The 21,697-nt window shown below is 48.6% G+C and overlaps 1 protein-coding gene across 1 annotated transcript in view; it reads right to left on the bottom strand.

The window, feature by feature from the left end:
• The window catches only part of MGAT5 (alpha-1,6-mannosylglycoprotein 6-beta-N-acetylglucosaminyltransferase), a 221,001-nt gene that overhangs the window by 157,004 nt on the left and 42,300 nt on the right, over positions 1–21,697 (bottom strand). The window contains exon 2 of the mRNA XM_040358088.1: positions 2,966–3,342. Within this exon, the coding sequence (XP_040214022.1) occupies positions 2,966–3,206 (241 nt within the window). The 5' untranslated portion in view covers positions 3,207–3,342. The remainder of the gene's footprint in view (positions 1–2,965; positions 3,343–21,697) is intronic.

Genomic DNA, 21,697 nt, shown 5'->3' with positions numbered 1-21,697 from the left:
CATATCACTGCAATGCAGCTAGGAAGTTTGATCTTATTTGGAAGACCTGGTTGGAGAATACTTCTGTGGCCCCAGCGCAGCTAGTTGGAGATAGACTGCTGCTATTGTAAGCCCTATAATACCGTAGATGGCTACCGGAGTTTAGGGCAACCATTTGATACATATGTGCGTTGAGGCAAGAGTTACCCCAACAAGCCCACATAAACCAGGTAGACCTTCTGGTTCACTCACCTTATAACTTCTTCGCAGTTGGCCCCAGGGACGGGGGAAGAGAAAAGGAAAAACACATGTATTTAATGTTGTGTTTTATCTCTCTTGTTTTATACAATGCGTGTCGGCCCGTATAACTGGAAATCTGGACTTTGCAATGTTGTATACACTGAAATGACTAATGCAGGTTTTGTATTCTTGTCTATTGGCAAAAAAAAAAAAAAAAAATGTTTTAATCAAAACAATCACTTCATTGGAAAAAAGGATCAGCCCAGACTTGAACCCAATTGAAAATCTGTGGAATGACTTGAAGACTGCAGTCCACAGTCACCATCAAATTTAACTGAACTTGAGCAGTTCTTCAAAAGAAGAGTGGTCATATATTACAAAGTCTAGACGTGCAAACTTAAAGTGGAGTTCAACCCAAAAATGGAACCTCCACTTTCTGTCTTTCTGTAATCCAAAAAGCTAACCCCCCCCCCCCCCCCCGTGTCACATTTGGCACCTTCGGGGGGGAGCAGATACCTGTGTAATACAGGTATTTGCTCCCACTTCCTGGCATAGATCACCACGGTGACCTATGCCACTTCTAGCACCTACTCTGCCCCTCCGTCCTCTGGGAGACACACAGGTTCCAGAAGACAGCAGGGACCAGTGAGGACGCGCAGCTTGACTCTCGCATTTGCGCAGTAGGGAACCAGGAAGTGAAGTCGCACAGCTTTATTTCCCGATTCCCTTACCAAGGATGACGGCAGCAGCCTAGAGCCGACGCACAGATCTGCTTCGGCTGCCGACATCGAGGGCGTGCTCGACAGGTAAGTGTCCATACATTAAAAGTCAGCGGCTGAAGTATTTGTAGCTGCTGGCTTTTAATTTTATTTTTTTGGTGGACCTCCTCTTTAATAGAGACAAATCCCAACAGACTAAAGGCTATAATTAAACAAAATACTGACACAAAGGGGTGATCCTTTTTCCAACTCGATGATTTTGTTTTTGAATTTTTTATTTGTTTTCCCCAACATGTTGGGGTTATATCTTTCATTTTGATGCTATAAGTTGCACTGAATATAAAGCTGGATAAAACAGAAACCCATTTCAGGATGCAAAGCAACAAAACGTGATCATGTTAACCACTTCCATACCGCGTCATTGTAAAATGACGGCGGCAGGAACCCCTCACTGATCCGGGTGGATGTCATACGATGTCCTGTGTTCCCGGAGATCTAGGGCGACGCTCGTGACCGGCGTGTCCGCGATTGTTGGTAATCACGGCAGGAGTGTGGATCTGTGTGTGTAATGATGGGGTGTAAACACACAGATCCACCTCCTGTCAGCGGTGAGGAGACCAATGTGTGTTCCCAGTACAGAGGAACACACATCGGTCTCCTCCCCTTGAGTCCCCTACAGTTATAACACACCTTAGGGAACATATTAACCCCTTCATCGCCCCCTAGTGGTTAACCCCTTGCCTGCCAGTGACATTTACACAGTAATCAATGCATATTTAGACATTAATCGCTGTATAAATGTGAATGGTCCCAAAAATGTGTCAAAAGTGTCCGATGTGTTCGCCGCAATGTCACGGTGACAGAAAAAAAAAAATCGCAGCCAATACTAGTAAACAAATTAATAAAATAAAAATGCCATAAATCTATCACCTATTTTGTAGACGCTATAACTTTTGTGCAAACCTATCAATATTACGATTATTGCGATTAATTTTTTTTCCAAAAATATATAGAATACGTTTCGGTAGGGTTGTCCAGATACCGATACTAGTATCGGTATCGGGACCGATACCGAGTATTTGCGGGAGTACTCGTACTCGCACAAATGCTCCCGATACCTAAATAGAATACTTTTTTGTATTATCAACATGTTCTATGAAAATTCTTTGAGTTTTTTACTACTGCGTGACAAGCAAATAAAACATTTTTATTCATTTTTACTCATTTTTATTCTTTTATAATGTCTTGAGTTAGAGTTCTTCATAATTCTAAAGAAAATATCCTTAGTCTGTATTGTGGTTTGAAAACTGTCACATGACATTTAAAAAAAGTATCGGTATTCGGTATCGGCGACTACATGAAAAAAAGTATCGGTACTTGTACTCGGTCCTAAAAAAGTGGTATCGGGACAACCCTACGTTTCGGCCTAACCTGAGGAAAAAGGTTTTTTTTTTAAATTGATATTTATTAAATTAAAAAAAGTAAAAAAATATTGTGTTTTCTTTTAAAATTGTCGCTCTTTAGTTTATAGCGCAAAAAATAAAAACCGCAGAGATGATCAAATACCACCAAAAGAAAGCTCTATTTGTGGGGGGGGGGGGAAAACAAAGATTTAGTTTGGGTACAGTGTTGCATGACCACGCAATTGTCATTCAAAGTGCAACAGCGCTGAAAACTAAAAGTTGGTCTGGGCAGGAAGGGGGTGAAAATGCCCTGTATGGAAGGGGTTAAAGGGGGCAAATCTTTTCTATACCCACTCTATGGGATTCACAACTTGCTTGTATCGCCCTGTTTGCAGGATAAGATTTCCTGAATGAAGGTCTACTTAAAAACTCATTTTTACATCCTCCTCAACCAGATGGGACAATTAAACTCATAAATTTGCTTTGTTTTCTATAAGCCAGCAGATGAATTGAAACCCGCTGGCTCTTGTAAAATCAGCCATCAAACACAGCCCTAATATACCAATGTCATCCATTCTCTCAGAAGTAGAAGCGAAGCATGCGCTTTTTTTTTTTCGTCCTTACCATATGCTGTCATCGTGCCGACATATGGGCCGTCCACGACGTTCCTGTTTTCCTCCGCCAGGGCTTTGATGTAGCGTTTGCTGAGATCCAGAATCTGCTCGCGGAGCATGGTGCTGCTTTCGTGCTGAGTCCGCTGCTGGATCGTAAAGTGAAGCAACATCATGCCCCAGATGAAGCCAAAAGTCACCAGAAAAAAGCCCAGCTTCTGGGAGGACAGCTTCCACGGCGTGAAGAGGGCCATGGCCTTCGCGGGCAATCGTTCTGTCGGGGCTGCGCTTCTAAAGGCTGCAGAGACAGTTTAGATCCATGATATTCACCAAGAGGACTGTAGTCACAGCATTGTAGTAATCAGATCGCTTGCATTTGGCTCCGTAATGCTGCAAAAAAAAAAAAGGAGATTAAAGCGAATCTTCACTGCAACTGAGCACCACAAACCAAAAACACAATTTAATACATTTTTAAAGCGGGGGTTCTCCCTAAAAAAAAATTCTAGCATCTTATTCAGCATAGTAGCGTGAGCTACAGTATGCCTTTATATATTTTTTTTGGCGCCGTACTCACTGTGTAATCGCGTAGTAAAGTTTCCGGGGAATGGGCGTTCCTATGCAGAGGGCTCGTGATTGACGGCCGGCTATGGCGCGTCACGCTTCACGGAAAAAGCCGAAATAGGTGTTTGCTCTTCACGGCGCCTGCGCAGTCAGCTCGGATGTCTGTGCGCAGGCGCCGTATAGCGCCGGAAAGAGCCGAGACCTACTCCGGCTATTTTCGTGAAGCGTGACGCGCCATAGCCGGCCGTCAATCACGAGCCCTCTGAATAGGAACGCCCATTCCCCGCGGGTGTCTGAAATTTTACTACGCGATTAAACAGTAAGTACGGCGCCAAAAAAATATATAAAGGCATAATGTAGCTCGCGCTACTATGCTGAATGAGATGCTATAAAGTTGTTTTTTAGGGTGAAACACCGCTTTAATATTCAAAGAAAAAAACGCCCTCCATCCACGTCTCCATTATTTACTTTGTTGAGAGCACTTCGAAAAACACCCCTCCTAGTATTTGTGGCCGTGGCCATCTTAAGAAAAGGCAAATGACTCATGTAGCATTTACTTCCTGGAATCCATCTGCCCTCAGCTTAAAGCGGATGTGCCATGAAAAAAAAATATTAAAAGCCAGCAGCTACAAATACTGCAGCTGCTGACTTTTAATATCGGCACACTTACCTGTCCTGGAGTCCAGCGCCGTCCGCAGCAGAGGATCGCTCGTCACTCTGTTGCTCCCCCGCCATCCTCGGTGAGGGAACCAGGAAGTGAAGCGCTCCGGCTTCACTGCCCGGTTCCCTACGGCGCATGTGCGAGTCGCGCTACGCCTGCCAATTGGCTCCTGCTGTGTACTGGGAGCCGAGTGTTCCCAGAACACAACGGGGGGGGACGGGAGGTGACGTCATGCCCGCAGTCTGCCCGAGACTGTGGCCGGAAGTGGGTGCAAATACCTGTCTTTAGACAGGTATCTGCACCCCCCTCCCCCCGGAAAGGTGTCAAATGTGACACCGGAGTAGGGGAGGGTTCTGATCAGCGGGAGTTCCACTTTAGGGTGGAGCTCCACTTTAAAGTGGATGTAAAAAAAAAAAAAAATTCTGTCACAATGTAGAGTACACGATTTCCTATGATTTGTGCCCAGTCTTGCCACAAAGAGTTAATCCAGCTCCGAGCAATCCTCTTTTCTTTTTTCAGTGAAATAAACGGACAAACAGGAGAAAACGTTGGTCCGTTCTTCCCCCTTGCTGTGAATGACAGGCTATTTACATATCTTATGCACTAGCCTGAGAAAGGCATTTTTTAATACCCACCCCTTTTCTGAAGTCATGTGGTTACTTTTCTGGATTTTTGACTGGATGTTAGTGATCATAGCAGAATTTAGTGTAAGGAATACACAGAACAAAATGCATGTTGACAAGGGGAGTGTTGAGGTAGGCGGGGAGTCTACTGACATCACGGCTACACCCACTGAGCTCCAAACAGACCCATCCACAGAATCTGCAGTTTTTCAGTTCTTATAACAGACAGAGGGGAGACATTTGACAGGTAAGGATACATGCAGGAGGCATCTATATCCTTATAGATCAGCACTCAGGGGTCAAGTCCTGGGGAAAAATGTGGGAACTCCCACCCAAGATCCACTCCCCCACCAAAAAAAAAAAAAATAGATACGCTCATATGCATAATTACTAAACCGCATGTTCTTTGTAAATCCCACAATAACTCGCGGCAGACCTCTGCAATGTCTCCTGGGAACAATGACAAAAGCTCCCAGGAGACATTGCGGCATCGAGGAAGTGACACTACCCGATAAATCCATATACAGGAAGCGGCCAGTAACATAAAGGATTACTAAGGTTCGCCTGCCCCTGACAGTGACTCGAGCTGGGCATCACCGCTTAGTGAAGGATTGGCTCGGGCGGCTCGGCTGCTCTAGTCCTGCAAAGGGAACGGAGTTCCTGCTGTGAAAAAAATGCAGGAACTCCGTTCCCGCAGGACTTGAGCCCTGGGAATACTAGTCAGCATGCAAAAGGTATATTTCCTTGGGGGGGGGGGGGGGGGCCTTAAATGTTGGGAGTCCTACATGTGTAGATGTTGCCGCTTTATACAAAGTAAGTTTTTACATTTTAGAATTGGTGCCTCAAGATAAATGTGCCGAATTCTGAAGGATGCTTTGACTGAAAAAAAAAGCTTGAGAAAACAGATCTAGAAAACAGGCCGCCTTTCATAGCCGTGGTTCTAGTCATGAGCTTCACTCTGGGTTTTAGCCAAATGTATGTTACATGTGTGATAACACTGGCTCCTTTATCGTCAGCGTTGGGTGAACTCTGGGCGTCGGTCAAAATCTGTACAAATCGGGAGAGGTCTGGACAAGTTTTGTCAGAAGATAAGCGTGGATTTTGTTAGTGCTGAAACATCCCTGCACCGACAATCTGAAGATTATTCCAAGAAGAAGCCAACCGCTTCCCCAATGAGATACAGTGCTGGCCCAGAGAGGACAACTGGAGGAAAAAAACACCCAACATCCCCACCATTCACAATACTAACAATGCAACTTTTTTCAGGGCTTGCACTATCTTTCTTTTCTTCGTCTTCTTTGCCTCCCCCTTCTCAAATCTCTTGGAAGGCAATGTTTGAGCTTACTCCTGCAGAATCCCAAGTACAATCCTGGGGGAACTTCATCACATCTCATAGGGGCAGCAATTCCATTACGCAGGGAGGACATCCCCCTCCAACAGCAGCCCTGCTGTACTGTGGATTGCAAGAGGCTTTTACTGTCAATATTCAGGCATTTGCCACGGCTTGCATTTAAAAAAAAAAAAAATATTAATGGGGTTGTAAAGGATTTTCTTTCCTCTAAATAGCTTCCTTTACCTTAGTGCAGTCCTCCTTCACTTATCTCATCCTTCCATTTTGCTTTTAACCACTTCCTTACTAGGCACGTATACCCCTTCCTGACCAGGTGAAATTTCAGCTTCTGGCACTGCGTCGCTTTAACTGACAATTGCGCGGTCGTGCGACGTGGCTCCCAAACAAAATTGACATCCTTTTTTACCCACAAATAGAGCTTTCTTTTGGTGGTATTTGATCACCTCTGCGGTTTTTATTTTTTGCGCCATAAACAAAAAAAGCGACAGTTTTGAAAAAAATACAATATTTTTTACTTGTTACTATAATAGGCCTTTTTTTTAAAAAAACATTTTTTCTCAGTTTAGGCCGATACGTATTCTACATATTTTTGGTAAAAAAAAAAAAAAAAAAAAAAAAAAAAAAAAAATCGCAATAAGCGACTGGTTTGCGCAAAAGTTATAGCGCTTCCAAAATAGGGGACAAATTATTAATTTTTATTATTATTTTTTTTTACTAGTAATGGCGGCGATCTGCGATTTTTATTGGGACTGCGACGTTATGGCGGACACAGACACTTGACACATTTTTGGTGCCAGTCACATTTATACTGTGATCAGTGCTATAAAAATGCACCGATTACTGTATAAATGTGACTGGCAGTGAAGGGGTTAACACTAGGGGGGCATGGAAGGGGTTAAATGTGTATCCTGGGTGTGTTCCAACTGTGTGGGGGGAGGGGACTCACTGGGGGAGGTGACCGATGCTGTGTCCCTATGTACAAGGGACACAGATCGGTCTCCTCTCTCCCTGACAGGACGTGGAGCTCTGTGTTTACACACAGAGCTCCACGTCTTGTCCTGTAGCCGCCGATCGCGAGTGCCTGGAGGCCATCGCGGCCGCCAGGCACGCGCATTGGTATCTCAGGAATGCGGCGGGCGCACGCCCTCTAGTGGCCTGGAAGAGCGGAGGACGCATATATGCGTCCTGTCAGAGATTTAGAACCACCCTGCGGCCGCACATATGTTCTGTCTGTAACTCACCACCGTAATGCAAGGCTTTCTCCCTGGTGTGCAGAAAGCCTCTTGAGGGGGTGTTGTACCTGGCTCAGTTTGCCACCAAAAGTCTAAGGGGCAGATCCTCAAAGAAATTACGCGGCGTATCTTGCAATTTCTAATTTTGCGCGTCGTATCTGTTTTGGTATCCCCAAAACAAAGATACGACAGCATCTGTGTTAGAACCGACAGGCGTACGTCTTCGGCGTCGGATCTTAGATGCAATTTTTCGGCGTCCACTACGTGGCGTTCACGTCGTAATCCGCGTTGAGTATGCAAATTTGCCATTTCCGACGATTCACGAACCTACGAGCGGGCATCGCATTTTTTTACGTCGTTTCCGTTCGGCTTTTTCTGGCGTACAGTTAAAGCTGCTATCTGGTGGTGTACTCAATGTTAAGTATGGCCGTTGTTCCCGCGTCTAATTTTGAAAATTTTACGTCGTTTGCGCAAGTCCGTGAATGGGGCTGGATGCCATTTACGTTCACAGCGACGTCCTTGCGACGTCATTTAGCGCAATGCACGGCGGGAAATTTTAGGGACGGCGCATGCGCAGTTCGTTCGGCACGGGGACGCGCTTCATTTAAATGAAACACACCCCCTACCCGCCCAATTTGAAATCCGCCGCGAGAGATACACTACGCCACCGTAACTTACGGCGCAAATTCATTGAGGATTCAAACCAAAGCCAGGTAAGTTACAGTGGCGTAGCGTATCTCACATCTGACTGGGCGCAGCGGAGGTACGTGGATCTACCCCTAGGTGCTGACACTTCCCTCCCCACACGCTTCAATGTTCTGTGCAACAAGTTCAGATTATAGGAAACCTGTGCAGTGAGATAACAGGGGGTCACCTCTGTCAACTACTCTCCTTCAGTAATAACCTGGCTGCCTGCCAAATTACGTCAACAATTTGAGTCAAACCCAGATCAGTAGGCAGCCAGGCAAGTAGCATTTCCAGCCTCTTGGCAGAGGTTTAGTAGATTTAAAATTAATCCCAGGGTTAAAAAAAAAAAAAAAAAAAAAGAAACACAAACACTAAACCAAAGTTTGACACATTTTCTTTGAAACCAGGAGCCAGCTTTAAAAAAAAAAAAAAAAAAAATTTGAGACATTTTTTTCTTTAAAACTTTAACAAAGCTTTATTTAGCGTTATGAAGGAGGTCTGGTGCTAGAATTATTGCTCTCATTTCGGCCTGTGCGGCAATATGTAACATTTATCACAATCAGCATTTTCAGGCATAGGCGTCCTGACACATGCCTTTACGTTTCTACGTCCATATATGTGGGTAAGTGGTGCCTCAATTATAGGAAGGGGGGGAGGGGGTTATGTACTTGGAGTAACATTTTAATTTTTTTTTTTTTTTTAAACACTTATTATATTTCCATTACATAGGGGACAAAAAAAATGTTGACTTTTTGGTGCCAGGTTCTCTTTAACCATTTAAGACCCGGGTCAAAATGCAGATAAAGGACCCGGCCAGTTTTTGCGATTCGGCACTGCGTCGCTTTAACTGACAATTGCGCGGTCGTGCGACGTGGCTCAAACAAAATTGTGGTCCTTTTTTCCCCCCCACAAATAGAGCTTTCTTTTGGTGGTATTTGATCACCTCTGGTTTTTATTTTTTGCGCTATAAACAAAAATAGAGCGACAATTTTGAAAAGAAAATTCAATATATTTTTTTTTTTTGCTATAATAAATATACAACAAAAATATATAAAAATAAAAAAAAAAACTTTTCTTTCCTTAGCTATATAAGGGAACACACGATCAATGACAGCGCCACAGTGAAGAACGGGGAAGGTGTGTTTACACACAGTTCTCCTCGTACTTCAGCTCCCACGGTTACGGAGCTTCGGCCTGGGTTGCAGGCGCGTGCCCGCGGCCCACGGCTGGGCACTTAAAGAGGACGTACAGGTACGTGCTTGTGCCCAGCCGTGCCATTCTGCAAACGTAAATGTGCAGGAGGCGGTCCTTAAGTGGTTAAATGAGACCTCCAGGTCTCCTGGGATCCACTGAATGTAACAACGCACATCACATTCTTTCACAGCCATTGATGTCTGTGGAAACTCAACGGGGACCCGGAAGTGACACTCATTACTTCTAGGTGGGCAACAAGGGGAGGAGATGCGTGTTCGTCACCTCTACACCGCGGCATCACCGAGATACATATGGGAGGTGCGCACGTGTGGAAGCCCAGGCACCAGGATGCAATTTTTAGCAACCTGGAATGGTCGGAGCCCTACCTTAAATCATACATCCAGAACAGTAAAGTAGTTTCAAATATTCTATGACACACGAGAGCCAGGGAACTTTAAAGGCCAATAAAACAATTAAAATTCTCAATTGCCTAACCAACATGCTCATTACTTATAAATGAGGGCGTTGGTTGACCAGTTTGGGTTTTTATGAACCGTTTTACGAACAATGAGGTGTACGGGGTTCTAGGAAGTTGATATTGAAATGCCTTTACTAAAGTACATGGGCATCCTCAATATTTAGGGCACTGCAGGGTTGCTGGACCGTTGTCGTGCACTAAACTCCTGATCTGAGTGACTGAATGTACCCAGAATTATTTAGTAAGGATGCATAAGGAGAAATATTAAAAAGCAATTCTCTGACAAAGCAAGTTGAATAAAGTTCCCAAAAATTAGATCAAGGAGAAAAAAAAAGAAAAAAAAGTGTATGGCCGCTTGCTATGGGTTAAAGGGGTTGTAAAGGTAAATGTTTTTTCACCTTAATGCATCCTAACAAAGCTAAAAAAAAGAAAAAAAAATGCAATAAACAAATGAACTGTAAAAATGAAACACACTGACACTGAGGGGTCCAACACCAAATCCTTCTCCATTGTACTTCCTGGAGGGATCCGACACCAAATCCTTCTCCATTGTACTTCCTGGAGGGATCCAACACCAAATCCTTCTCCATTGTACTTCCTGGAGGGATCCGACACCAAATCCTTCTCCATTGTACTTCCTGGAGGGATCCAATGCCAAATCCTTCTCCATTGTACTTCCTGGAGGGATCCAACACCAAATCCTTCTCCATTGTACTTCCTGGAGGGATCCAGCGCCAAATCCTTCTCCATTGTACTTCCTGGAGGGATCCAACGCCAAATCCTTCTATTCCGTGTACTTCCTGGAGGGATCCAGCGCCAAATCCTTCTCCATTGTACTTCCTGGAGGGGTCCAACACCAAATCCTTCTCCATTGTACTTCCTGGAGGGATCCAGCGCCAAATCCTTCTCCATTGTACTTCCTGGAGGGATCCAACGCCAAATCCTTCTATTCCGTGTACTTCCTGGAGGGATCCAGCGCCAAATCCTTCTCCATTGTACTTCCTGGAGGGGTCCAACACCAAATCCTTCTCCATTGTACTTCCTGGAGGGATCCAATGCCAAATCCTTCTCCATTGTACTTCCTGGAGGGGTCCAACACCAAATCCTTCTCCATTGTACTTCCTGGAGGGATCCAGCGCCAAATCCTTCTCCATTGTACTTCCTGGAGGGATCCAACGCCAAATCCTTCTATTCCGTGTACTTCCTGGAGGGATCCAGCGCCAAATCCTTCTCCATTGTACTTCATGGAGGGATCCAACGCCAAATCCTTCTCCATTGTACTTCCTGGAGGGATCCAGCGCCAAATCCTTCTCCATTGTACTTCCTGGAGGGATCCAGCGCCAAATCCTTCTCCATTGTACTTCCTGGAGGGGTCCAACACCAAATCCTTCTCCATTGTACTTCCTGGAGGGATCCAACGCCAAATCCTTCTCCATTGTACTTCCTGGAGGGATCCAACGCCAAATCCTTCTCCATTGTACTTCCTGGAGGGATCCGACACCAAATCCTTCTCCATTGTACTTCCTGGAGGGATCCAATGCCAAATCCTTCTCCATTGTACTTCCTGGAGGGGTCCAACACCAAATCCTTCTCCATTGTACTTCCTGGAGGGATCCAGCGCCAAATCCTTCTCCATTGTACTTCCTGGAGGGATCCAACGCCCAAATCCTTCTATTCCGTGTACTTCCTGGAGGGATCCAGCGCCAAATCCTTCTCCATTGTACTTCCTGGAGGGATCCAACGCCAAATCCTTCTATTCCGTGTACTTCCTGGAGGGATCCAGCGCCAAATCCTTCTCCATTGTACTTCCTGGAGGGATCCAATGCCAAATCCTTCTCCATTGTACTTCCTGGAGGGGTCCAACACCAAATCCTTCTCCATTGTACTTCCTGGAGGGATCCAACGCCAAATCCTTCTCCATTGTACTTCCTGGAGGGATCCAACGCCAAATCCTTCTCCATTGTACTTCCTGGAGGGGTCCAACACCAAATCCCCTTCACTGTACTGTGATGTGGACAATTCCCACTGACTGGCCAGCAGAGAGATGTCAGATCCACTAGCTTTGCCGATTTTCGACCCCACCGCATATCAGTAGGCCACCAGTTCTGCTGAAGTTTGGCAAATGCCCTGTGTGTTGACTCCACCCCCCCCCCTCTACCAAGTAGTAGGCCACCAGCTCTGCTGATTCTCTCTCCCCCCCCCCCCACACTAAGTAGTAGACCACCAGCTCTGCTGATCTCCCCCCCCCCCCACCCCCCAGTAGTAGACCACCAGCCCTGCTGAACACACACCCCCCCCCCCCAACACAAACACAGTAGTAGGCCACCAGCTCTGCCCATCTTCCCATTACCACCACCCCCCCCACACCCCAACTCAGTAGTAACCCGCCACCTCTGCTGATCGCCACACTTTGCAGTAAGCACCCAGCTCTGCTGATCCTCTGGTTTGACAACCATCCTCTCTTCAGTCCCCACTCACCCCCCACTACATTCCTCGCCACGCTGCTCACCACATCTGCTACTTTCTACTACTCTGTTCTCCCAGCTTTACTAATCCTCTGTCACTTGGTCATCTCTCCGGATCCCGATAACCTCTGCTATGGCTTATACCATTTTGCACCCCACGCGTACCGTCTTTCTAGTTGCTCCACTAGTCTGGACCCCACTCACCTTCCTGCTGCTCCATTAGGCACACCAGAAGCCATGTCTGCACCAGGATATATGCACACACACTGCCGACGACATCTTTCCAGATCTTCATTTCCCCTAAAAGCTGTCCATTGCGAGGTGGCCCAACGCAGCTAAAAACAATCAAACTCAGAACTCACCATGCTGCTTATTCTCACCCATCTTCATTGCACTCATTATCACCTTCCTTAAAATACAGACAGTGCACATTGAGATGAGGAACGCACCACACTGCATTGACTGAAAACCAATGCAACAATTTCCTGTGTGAAGTTTAATTATATAATGCCGACAATATTCACAGTCTTTATAAAGAGAAGTTCTGTTATTGATACCAAATGCCCCAAGCACCGTACAAAGTCGCATTAAATCTTATGACTAGGATGACGCACCGGGTCATTTAGTACAACTTCTCCACTTTGCAACACAATACACAAGTACTGTGATCAGGTGTCAGAATACCAAGAAGGAAAATATAACATGCTAACCTTTAGGTGTTCAAATCAGGATGGTGATTGCATGCAAAGGCATGTCAGGATTTAATTTTGCCAAAATCACACCAAGCTTCTTTACTTGGCACCAAGGTTTGATTATCTTGCATGCAGAATGTTTGCAATTTCACCATGCACTGGTAATTTATATAAACCACAGGCAGGCGCGTGCGTACACACACAGTTTGGAGGTAGCTGCTATAAAAAGAGCTGTTCAGGGGTTGAGAGCTACAAAAAACCTTTACCTTCCTCTCATTTCACATACAGGACGCATGATGCCCTCCATCAGCATTTCACTGCAGCACATTTGCACACATTTTTATAGAGAAAAAAAAAAAAAAACACTTTACATGTACTTGCCTGCTCTGTTGCAGTGGATTTGCAGCCCAGATCCCTCTTTGGCTATCCTGGCCCCTCCTGTCAAGTGCCCCCACAGCAAGCAGCTTGCTATGGGGGCACGCCAACCAAGTCACAGCTCCCTGTGTCCATTCAGACTCAGAGCCCGAGTCTGGCCCTGGCCCCACCCCCTAATTGACTAACTGACTTTGATTGACAGCAGTAGTAGCCAACGGCGGTGCTGCTGTGTCAGCCAGTCAGGAGGAGAGTCCCAGATGGCTAAGCCACTCGTGGACATCGCTGGAGCGGCTGCTGCACATAGACGTACAGCCAAAGCTCTTTTTGATGCACTTCTGTGTCACAGGAGGGCAGTTTGGTCTGCCCTCCTGCGACCAGTTTTCAACAGACAGCATGCTGAAGCCCGCTGTCAGCAGTTACAGAGCTGGTCCAGGCTTGTAAGAGATCACAACCATATGGTCGGAACCGCCCACATGCCTGGACTGGCACCCGTCTCAACCAGCTAATGAGACCCTGAGCCGGCCGCTATGCCCTCTCCACAGCCCAGCGCTCCAGGGAGCGCTGGAGGGGCAGAGCAGACAGCCGTGACCAACAATCACCAGCTCTCTGCTCGGGGAGCTCTGAGAACCGGGCGATTGGGGCATTTAATCATTCGGTTCTCAGCCTTGGGGACAGTGGCAGCATCAGAACCTAGGCAAGTACGATTTTAAAAATAAATAAAAATCCTATACAGTAAAACCTTGGTTTGCGAGCATAATTAATTCCAGAAACATGCTTGTAATCCAAAACACTTGTATATCAAAGCATTTTTTTTGTTTACAGAGTATAGAAGAGAAGAGAGGCACCTCCAAGTGTAGGAATAAGTTGCTAAATGTTATACCTTCATTAAATGTAACCATATTGCTACACTTAGAGGCTGAGGCTCCTCTTCCTCAAATACATGTAAAATAGGGACATTCTTGTAGACATTTTTTTTTCTAGGCATATAGAAGACGGGACCACAACTTGCATTAAAAAAAATTATAATTCAGGTTATTACAGAAAAATTAAAATTGCATATAGCACCACAAATTTTTTTTCCAATCGTTTTTAGCAAGGTTATAATCCGTACAGATATAAAAACCATATAATGCAGTATAGAGAAGTACCGGTACATGACAACATATAAGGAACGCCATTTTTGGGCCAAGATTATAGTTCTGAAGAACATAAGATCTTACAAAGAGGAACTGCATGACCCAACTAAGACGAGGGGTCTACTCATCCATGAATCGATCATAGTAGCTGTTCATGTTGAAATACAAAGCCTGCATACTGGTAATGGGACCAATGGCGGTCAACCAGCGGTCCTAGATCCCTCTCCAAACTATTAACCACTTAAGGACCCCTTCACGCCGATATACGTCGGCAGAATGGCACAGCTGGGCTTAAAGGGCCACGTACAGGTACGTGGATGTGCCCAGCCGTGCCATTCTGCCGACGTATATCGGCGTGAAGGGGTCCTTAAGTGGTTAATAGTTTGAAGAGGGATCTAGGACCGCTGGTTGACCGCCATTGGTCCCATTACCAGTAGGGTTGTCCCGATACCACTTTTTTAGGACTGAGTACGAGTACCGATACTTTTTTTCAAGTAGTCGCCGATACCGAATACCGATACTTTTTTTAAAATGTGTCCCCAAATGCAGCCATGTCTCCCCCCATCCAGCCAGCGTCACCCCCCATCCAGCCAGCGTCACCCCCATCCAGCAATGTATTCCCCCAGCCAGCGTCACCCCCCATCCAGCCAGCGTCACCCCCCATCCAGCAATGTATTCCCCCAGCCAGCGTCACCCCCCATCCAGCCAGCGTCACCCCCCATCCAGCCAGCGTCACCCCCCATCCAGCCAGCGTCACCCCCCCATCCAGCCAGCGTCACCCCCCATCCAGCCAGCGTCACCCCCCATCCAGCCAGCGTCACCCCCCATCCAGCCAGCGTCACCCCCCATCCAGCCAGCGTCACCCCCCATCCAGCCAGCGTCACCCCCCATCCAGCCAGCGTCACCCCCCATCCAGCCAGCGTCACCCCCCCCATCCAGCCAGCGTCACCCCCCCCATCCAGCCAGCGTCACCCCCCCATCCAGCCAGCGTCACCCCCCCATCCAGCCAGCGTCACCCCCCCATCCAGCCAGCGTCACCCCCCCCATCCAGCCAGCGTCACCCCCCCATCCAGCCAGCGTCACCCCCCCATCCAGCCAGCGTCACCCCCCCATCCAGCCAGCGTCACCCCCCCATCCAGCCAGCGTCACCCCCCCATCCAGCCAGCGTCACCCCCCATCCAGCCAGCGTCACCCCCCCATCCAGCCAGCGTCACCCCCCCATCCAGCCAGCGTCACCCCCCCATCCAGCCAGCGTCACCCCCCCATCCAGCCAGCGTCACCCCCCATCCAGCCAGCGTCACCCCCCCCATCCAGCCAGCGTCACCCCCCCCATCCAGCCAGCGTCACCCCCCCCATCCAGCCAGCGTCACCCCCCCATCCAGCCAGCGTCACCCCCCCATCCAGCCAGCGTCACCCCCCCATCCAGCCAGCGTCACCCCCCCATCCAGCCAGCGTCACCCCCCCATCCAGCCAGCGTCACCCCCCCATCCAGCCAGCGTCACCCCCCCATCCAGCCAGCGTCACCCCCCCATCCAGCCAGCGTCACCCCCCCACCCAGCCAGCGTCACCCCCCCCTCCAGCCAGCGTCCCCCCCCCATCCAGCCAGCGTCACCCCCCCATCCAGCCAGCGTCACCCCCCCCATCCAGCCAGCGTCACCCCCCCATCCAGCCAGCGTCACCCCCCCATCCAGCCAGCGTCACCCCCCCATCCAGCCAGCGTCACCCCCCCATCCAGCCAGCGTCACCCCCCCATCCAGCCAGCGTCACCCCCCCATCCAGCCAGCGTCACCCCCCCATCCAGCCAGCGTCACCCCCCCATCCAGCCAGCGTCACCCCCCCATCCAGCCAGCGTCACCCCCCCATCCAGCCAGCGTCACCCCCCCATCCAGCCAGCGTCACCCCCCCATCCAGCCAGCGTCACCCCCCCATCCAGCCAGCGTCACCCCCCCATCCAGCCAGCGTCACCCCCCCATCCAGCCAGCGTCACCCCCCCCATCCAGCCAGCGTCACCCCCCCATCCAGCCAGCGTCACCCCCCCATCCAGCCAGCGTCACCCCCCCATCCAGCCAGCGTCACCCCCCCATCCAGCCAGCGTCACCCCCCCATCCAGCCAGCGTCACCCCCCCATCCAGCCAGCGTCACCCCCCCATCCAGCCAGCGTCACCCCCCCATCCAGCCAGCGTCACCCCCCCCATCCAGCCAGCGTCCCCCCCCCATCCAGCCAGCGTCCCCCCCCCATCCAGCCAGCGTCACCCCCCCATCCAGCCAGCGTCACCCCCCCATCCAGCCAGCGTCACCCCCCCATCCAGCCAGCGTCACCCCCCCCATCCAGCCAGCGTCACCCCCCCATCCAGCCAGCGTCACCCCCCCATACAGCCAGCGTCACCCCCCCATACAGCCAGCGTCACCCCCCCATACAGCCAGCGTCACCCCCCCATACAGCCAGCGTCACCCCCCCCATACAGCCAGCGTCACCCCCCCCATACAGCCAGCGTCACCCCCCCCATACAGCCAGCGTCACCCCCCCCATACAGCCAGCGTCACCCCCCCCATACAGCCAGCGTCACCCCCCATGCAGCCAGCGTCACCCCCCATACAGCCAGCGTCACCCCCCATGCAGCCAGCGTCACCCCCCATGCAGCCAGCGTCACCCCCCATGCAGCCAGCGTCACCCCCCATGCAGCCAGCGTCACCCCCCATGCAGCCAGCGTCACCCCCCATCCAGCGTCTCCCCCCATCCAGCGTCTCCCCCCATCCAGCGTCTCCCCCCATCCAGCGTCTCCCCCCATCCAGCCATGTCACGCTTACCTGCATCCCCGCTGCCGCCGACTCTGTAATACGGGCGGGAACATTACTTTGAACTTTGAATCTCTGTTATGATTGGCGCCGCGCTGCGTATAGACACTCCCCCTCGCTCGGGATTGGACAGTTCACCCGAGCGAGGGGGAGTGTCTATGCGTGGTGCGAATCATTACAGCTATTCAAAGCTGTAATGTTCCCGCCCGTATTACACAGTCAGCGGCAGCGGGGATGCGGCGAATGGAGGCGGATTACGGCGTTTCGTGGCGGCGGGCGGCGTTCGGCGGCAAGTATTCTATTTATGTATCGGGGCGGGGTATCGGCGTCTGAGTACCGCCGAAAAAACTCGGAATCGGTCCCGATACCGATACTAGTATCGGTATCGGGACAACCCTAATTACCAGTATGCAGTCCGAAGCTCCGTGACCGCGGCACCCGCGGACCCGATCGCCGCCGGTGTCCCGCGATCGGTCCTCCGGAGCTGAAGAACAAGGAGAGGTGAGTGTAAACACAGCTTCCCCGTTCTTCACTGTGGCGCCGTCATTGATCATGTGTTCCCTGTTATAGGGAAACACAATCAATGATGTCACACATCCAGCCCCGCCCCCCTACAGTTAGAAACACATATGGAGGTCACAGCGCCCCCAAGTGGTTAATTCCCAAACTGCAATTGTTATTTTCACAGTAAACAATGCATTTTTATAGCATTTTTTGCTGTGAAAATGACAATGGTCCCAAAAATGTGTCAGCCATAATGTCGCAGTCACGAAAAAAATAAAAAAATAAAAAAAACACTGATCGCCGCCATTAGTAGTAAAAAAAAAAAAAAAAAAAAAATTATAATATATATATATATATATATATATAAAAAATGCAATAAAACTCTTATTTTGTAGACGCTATATATTTTTCGCAAACCAGTCGATAAACGCTTATTGCGATTTTTTTTACCAAAAATAGGTAAAATACGTATCGGCCTAAACTGAGGAAAAAAAAATGTTAATATCTTTTTTGGGGATATTATAGCAAAAAATATATTTTGCTTTCAAAATTGTCACGATTTTTGTTTATAGAGCAAAAAATAAAAACCGCAGAGGTGATCAAATACCACCAAAAGAAAGCTCTATTTGTGGGGAAAAGGACGCCAATTTTGTTTGGGAGCCGCGTCGCACAATTGTCAGTTAAAGCCACTCAGTGCCCAATTGCAAAAAGTCCTTTACCTGCATAAGGGTCCAGGTCTTAAGTGGTTAAAGGGTTTAATAAGTAGGGGGGGGGAAAAAAGGGAAAAAGGAGGAGAAAAAGGAAAAAGATAAAAAAGGAAGAAAGGGGAAAGTCAGTAAGCCTCTCCTGGGGGAACTAAGAGCTTAGCCTCAGCTTTGACGAGGTTGACCCACTTCAGGCATGTGATCCAGGGGTCCAAAATATAGCATCACCATTTTAATGTTGGAAAACTTGATTTTTTATGTACTTTGTGGTACCATTTAATAAGTTTGGGTTTAGACCCACACCACAGCACTTTTTCCTGCCACTAGATGCCCCCAATATGATAAACAGCATTATTCAACCCAGAACCTCTAAACCCAGGTAGTCCTAAACCCACCACCAACTTGTGAGTGGACAGCAAATTCAGAAGCTCATCTCCTCTCCCTCATTTTTTCCTATCAACATTCTTGTCAACACATGGACTGGCTCCATCCAGTGCCAATTAGTGCCACCTTCCATCAGTGCCATCCGCCAATGCCACCTGCCAGTGCCAATACCAGTGGCACCATCCAGTGCCAGTAAGTGCCACCTTCCATCCAGTGCCACCTACCAGTGCCAACTAAAGCCATAAGTGCCACCTGCCAATGCCAACCAGTGCTAACTATTGCCACCCGGTGCCACCAACCAGTGCCATCTGCCAATCAGTGCCACCTGCTAGTACCATCTTTCAGTGCCATCCAGTGCAACCTGCCAGTGCCAATAAGCGCCATCTTCCTTCCAGTGCCAATTAGTGCCATCCAGTGCCACGAGCCGGTGCCACCAATAAAAAATAAAAAAATCGCCCTAAAATATCGGCCGCAAAAATCAGCATCATATATCGGCCATCGGCCGCCCAGATTTCTAAATATCGCATCGGCCAGAGAAAAACCCATATCAGTCTACCTCTACTACAGAGACCGCATAAGCTCGATAGCAGGTCCCATACAGATACTGACACTGCTTGTAATACGATGCATTTTATTATTACAGAGCTTTATTCATTTGTGTTCTTTTAGATCTGTCAAGAGTTCAGGATTATCCTGTTAAATTTTCTATGAGATTTTAGTGATTGGGCTCGCATATACTTTAAAGCAAAGCTGTCACTACAGAGACATATTGTTCAATAGAGAAGCTTCTGTGCTATAATCTGATACAGGAAACACGGTGTAGCTTCTAATACAACATGAATCCCCCCCCCCCCCCCCCCCCGAGTTAGACCAGACAGTAACAAGAGGGTATAGGAATTATGCAGAATGTTGGAAGCCTCCTCTGATTCTGGCATGGCTCACACAAGCCACAATAAAAGGCTGTAATTACAGAGAACAAGAGACTCCGTCCCTCGCAGGTCTCCCATGTACTTCCAAATATTAAATCAACTGCCACCTGTAAATCAATACAGTGACAAGTCAATCTGAGACTTACATCAGCTGAATACACATCAGATGTAACGCACACCGCTCAGAACACAAACACACGGGTTACTGTTCCCCATAATACCGGAGCTGCCAAACTGCCATCATGTCGGCAGAGATTAAAGCAGCAACAGCAGTCACAACTGGCAGATAAGAGCGCAAGAGGATGCGGCACCGGGGCTGCAGAAATAGTTCCCAGGTACACGGAAGGGTGATAACCCCCCTCCCCCCATGGCAATTATACATGGGAAGAATGGTGTATGACTCACAGCCATCGATTTCTCATAAAAGGCAGCCGTGTGATCGAGGCCCAAGCCGTCAGCTCTGAACAGGATTTCCTCAGAAATGCAGACGGTAGATGAGGTTGGAACGCGGCGACACGATGCTTCTGTGATGTGCATTTGCTTTGGCAGGACACGGAGTAGACGTGCCTTATCTGGGTGGGAGGAATGAGATCTATTTTATGATATTAATTATTGGGTTCAAGTGTCATGTTGCAAGGATTAAAATAAATCTGTAACTTGGCCAAGTATTTAGATAAGCTGTACAAGCAATGAAATTCACCCCAATTCACCTCTGTAGCTATAAGCATTGTGCAGAAATTCTTTATTAGCCCCCTTGCTGCCGGTGACTTGTCGGTATGGTTCCTCTATCAAGATGGTTCCTGCAAGGACTGCACAGGCGCAATCCTTGCCGACGGAAATCTCCGAACCTCGGCCGGCATCCAGGCTCATTCCTTAACATCCCCGTGGATTGGAGGATGTTAAGAGCCAGGAGGCCAAGCGAACGTAGTCGCTCGGACGTGAGGCCGACTGGCCACTTACCTCAAATTCCAAGTCGCCCTGGAGGTTCGGTGATTTCCGACGGCAAGGATTGCGCCTGCGCAGTCTTTACAGGAACCATCTTGACAGCCGGGACCATATCGTCAGATCACCGGCTACACACACAGAGCCAAGTCACAGCTCCCCATGTCCATTCAGACATTGGCCGACTGACAGCAACGGGAGCCAATAGCGACACGCTGCTGTCTGAGCCAATGAGGGTTGTCCCACGCACTGCTGCATCATCGCTGGATCTAGACGGGGGATCAAGTATTAGGAGGGGCTGCTGCACACAGGTTTTTTTTTATCTTAATGATAGAAAGCATCAAGATTAGAAAAAAAAAATAAAAAATATGGAGTTACTTACCGGTAACGTCCTTTTCCAGGAGTCTTTCAGGACAGCCACCTAGAGAGATCCCGGCTCCTCCCTCTCAGGAAACACCGCCTTCAATCAGAGATTTAAGCCTCATCCTCCCACTGGCCCTTCAGTTTATCACGAGAACCTCCGGCCAACTGGGGAGACACAAGAACACGTCATACAACACAAACATTACAATCTTACCTGACGGTCTTATGTGATGAGTCCTCAGACGTCCAGTACCTGGGTGGGTACCGGTGCTGTCCTGAAAGACTCCTGGAAAAGGACGTTACCGGTAAGTAACTCCATATTTCCCTGGATCGTCTTTCAGGACAGCCACCTTAGAGAGGATAAGCGAGCACCTTACCTTAGGGTGGGACTACTGCTTGCAGAACTTTACGACCAAAGGCTTGGTCCTTTGCTGACAGCAGATCCAATCTGTAGTGCTTGACAAACGTGTTGAAGCTGGACCACGTTGCAGCCTTACAAATTTGCTCAGGAGAAGCACCAGCCCATTCCGCCTGTGAAGCTGCAGCCGCTCTAGTGAATGTGCCCTGATCCCATCTGGGGGGTCTGACCCTCCTAACTCATAAGCTTGAACAATAGCCGATTTAAGCCATCTGGCTATAGTCCTTCTGGACGCCCTGGATCCTTTCTT

Source organism: Rana temporaria, chromosome 6 (genome assembly GCF_905171775.1).
Source record: "Rana temporaria chromosome 6, aRanTem1.1, whole genome shotgun sequence".
Taxonomy (NCBI): domain Eukaryota; kingdom Metazoa; phylum Chordata; class Amphibia; order Anura; family Ranidae; genus Rana; species Rana temporaria.
This window is presented reverse-complemented; position numbering and strand designations above follow the sequence as displayed.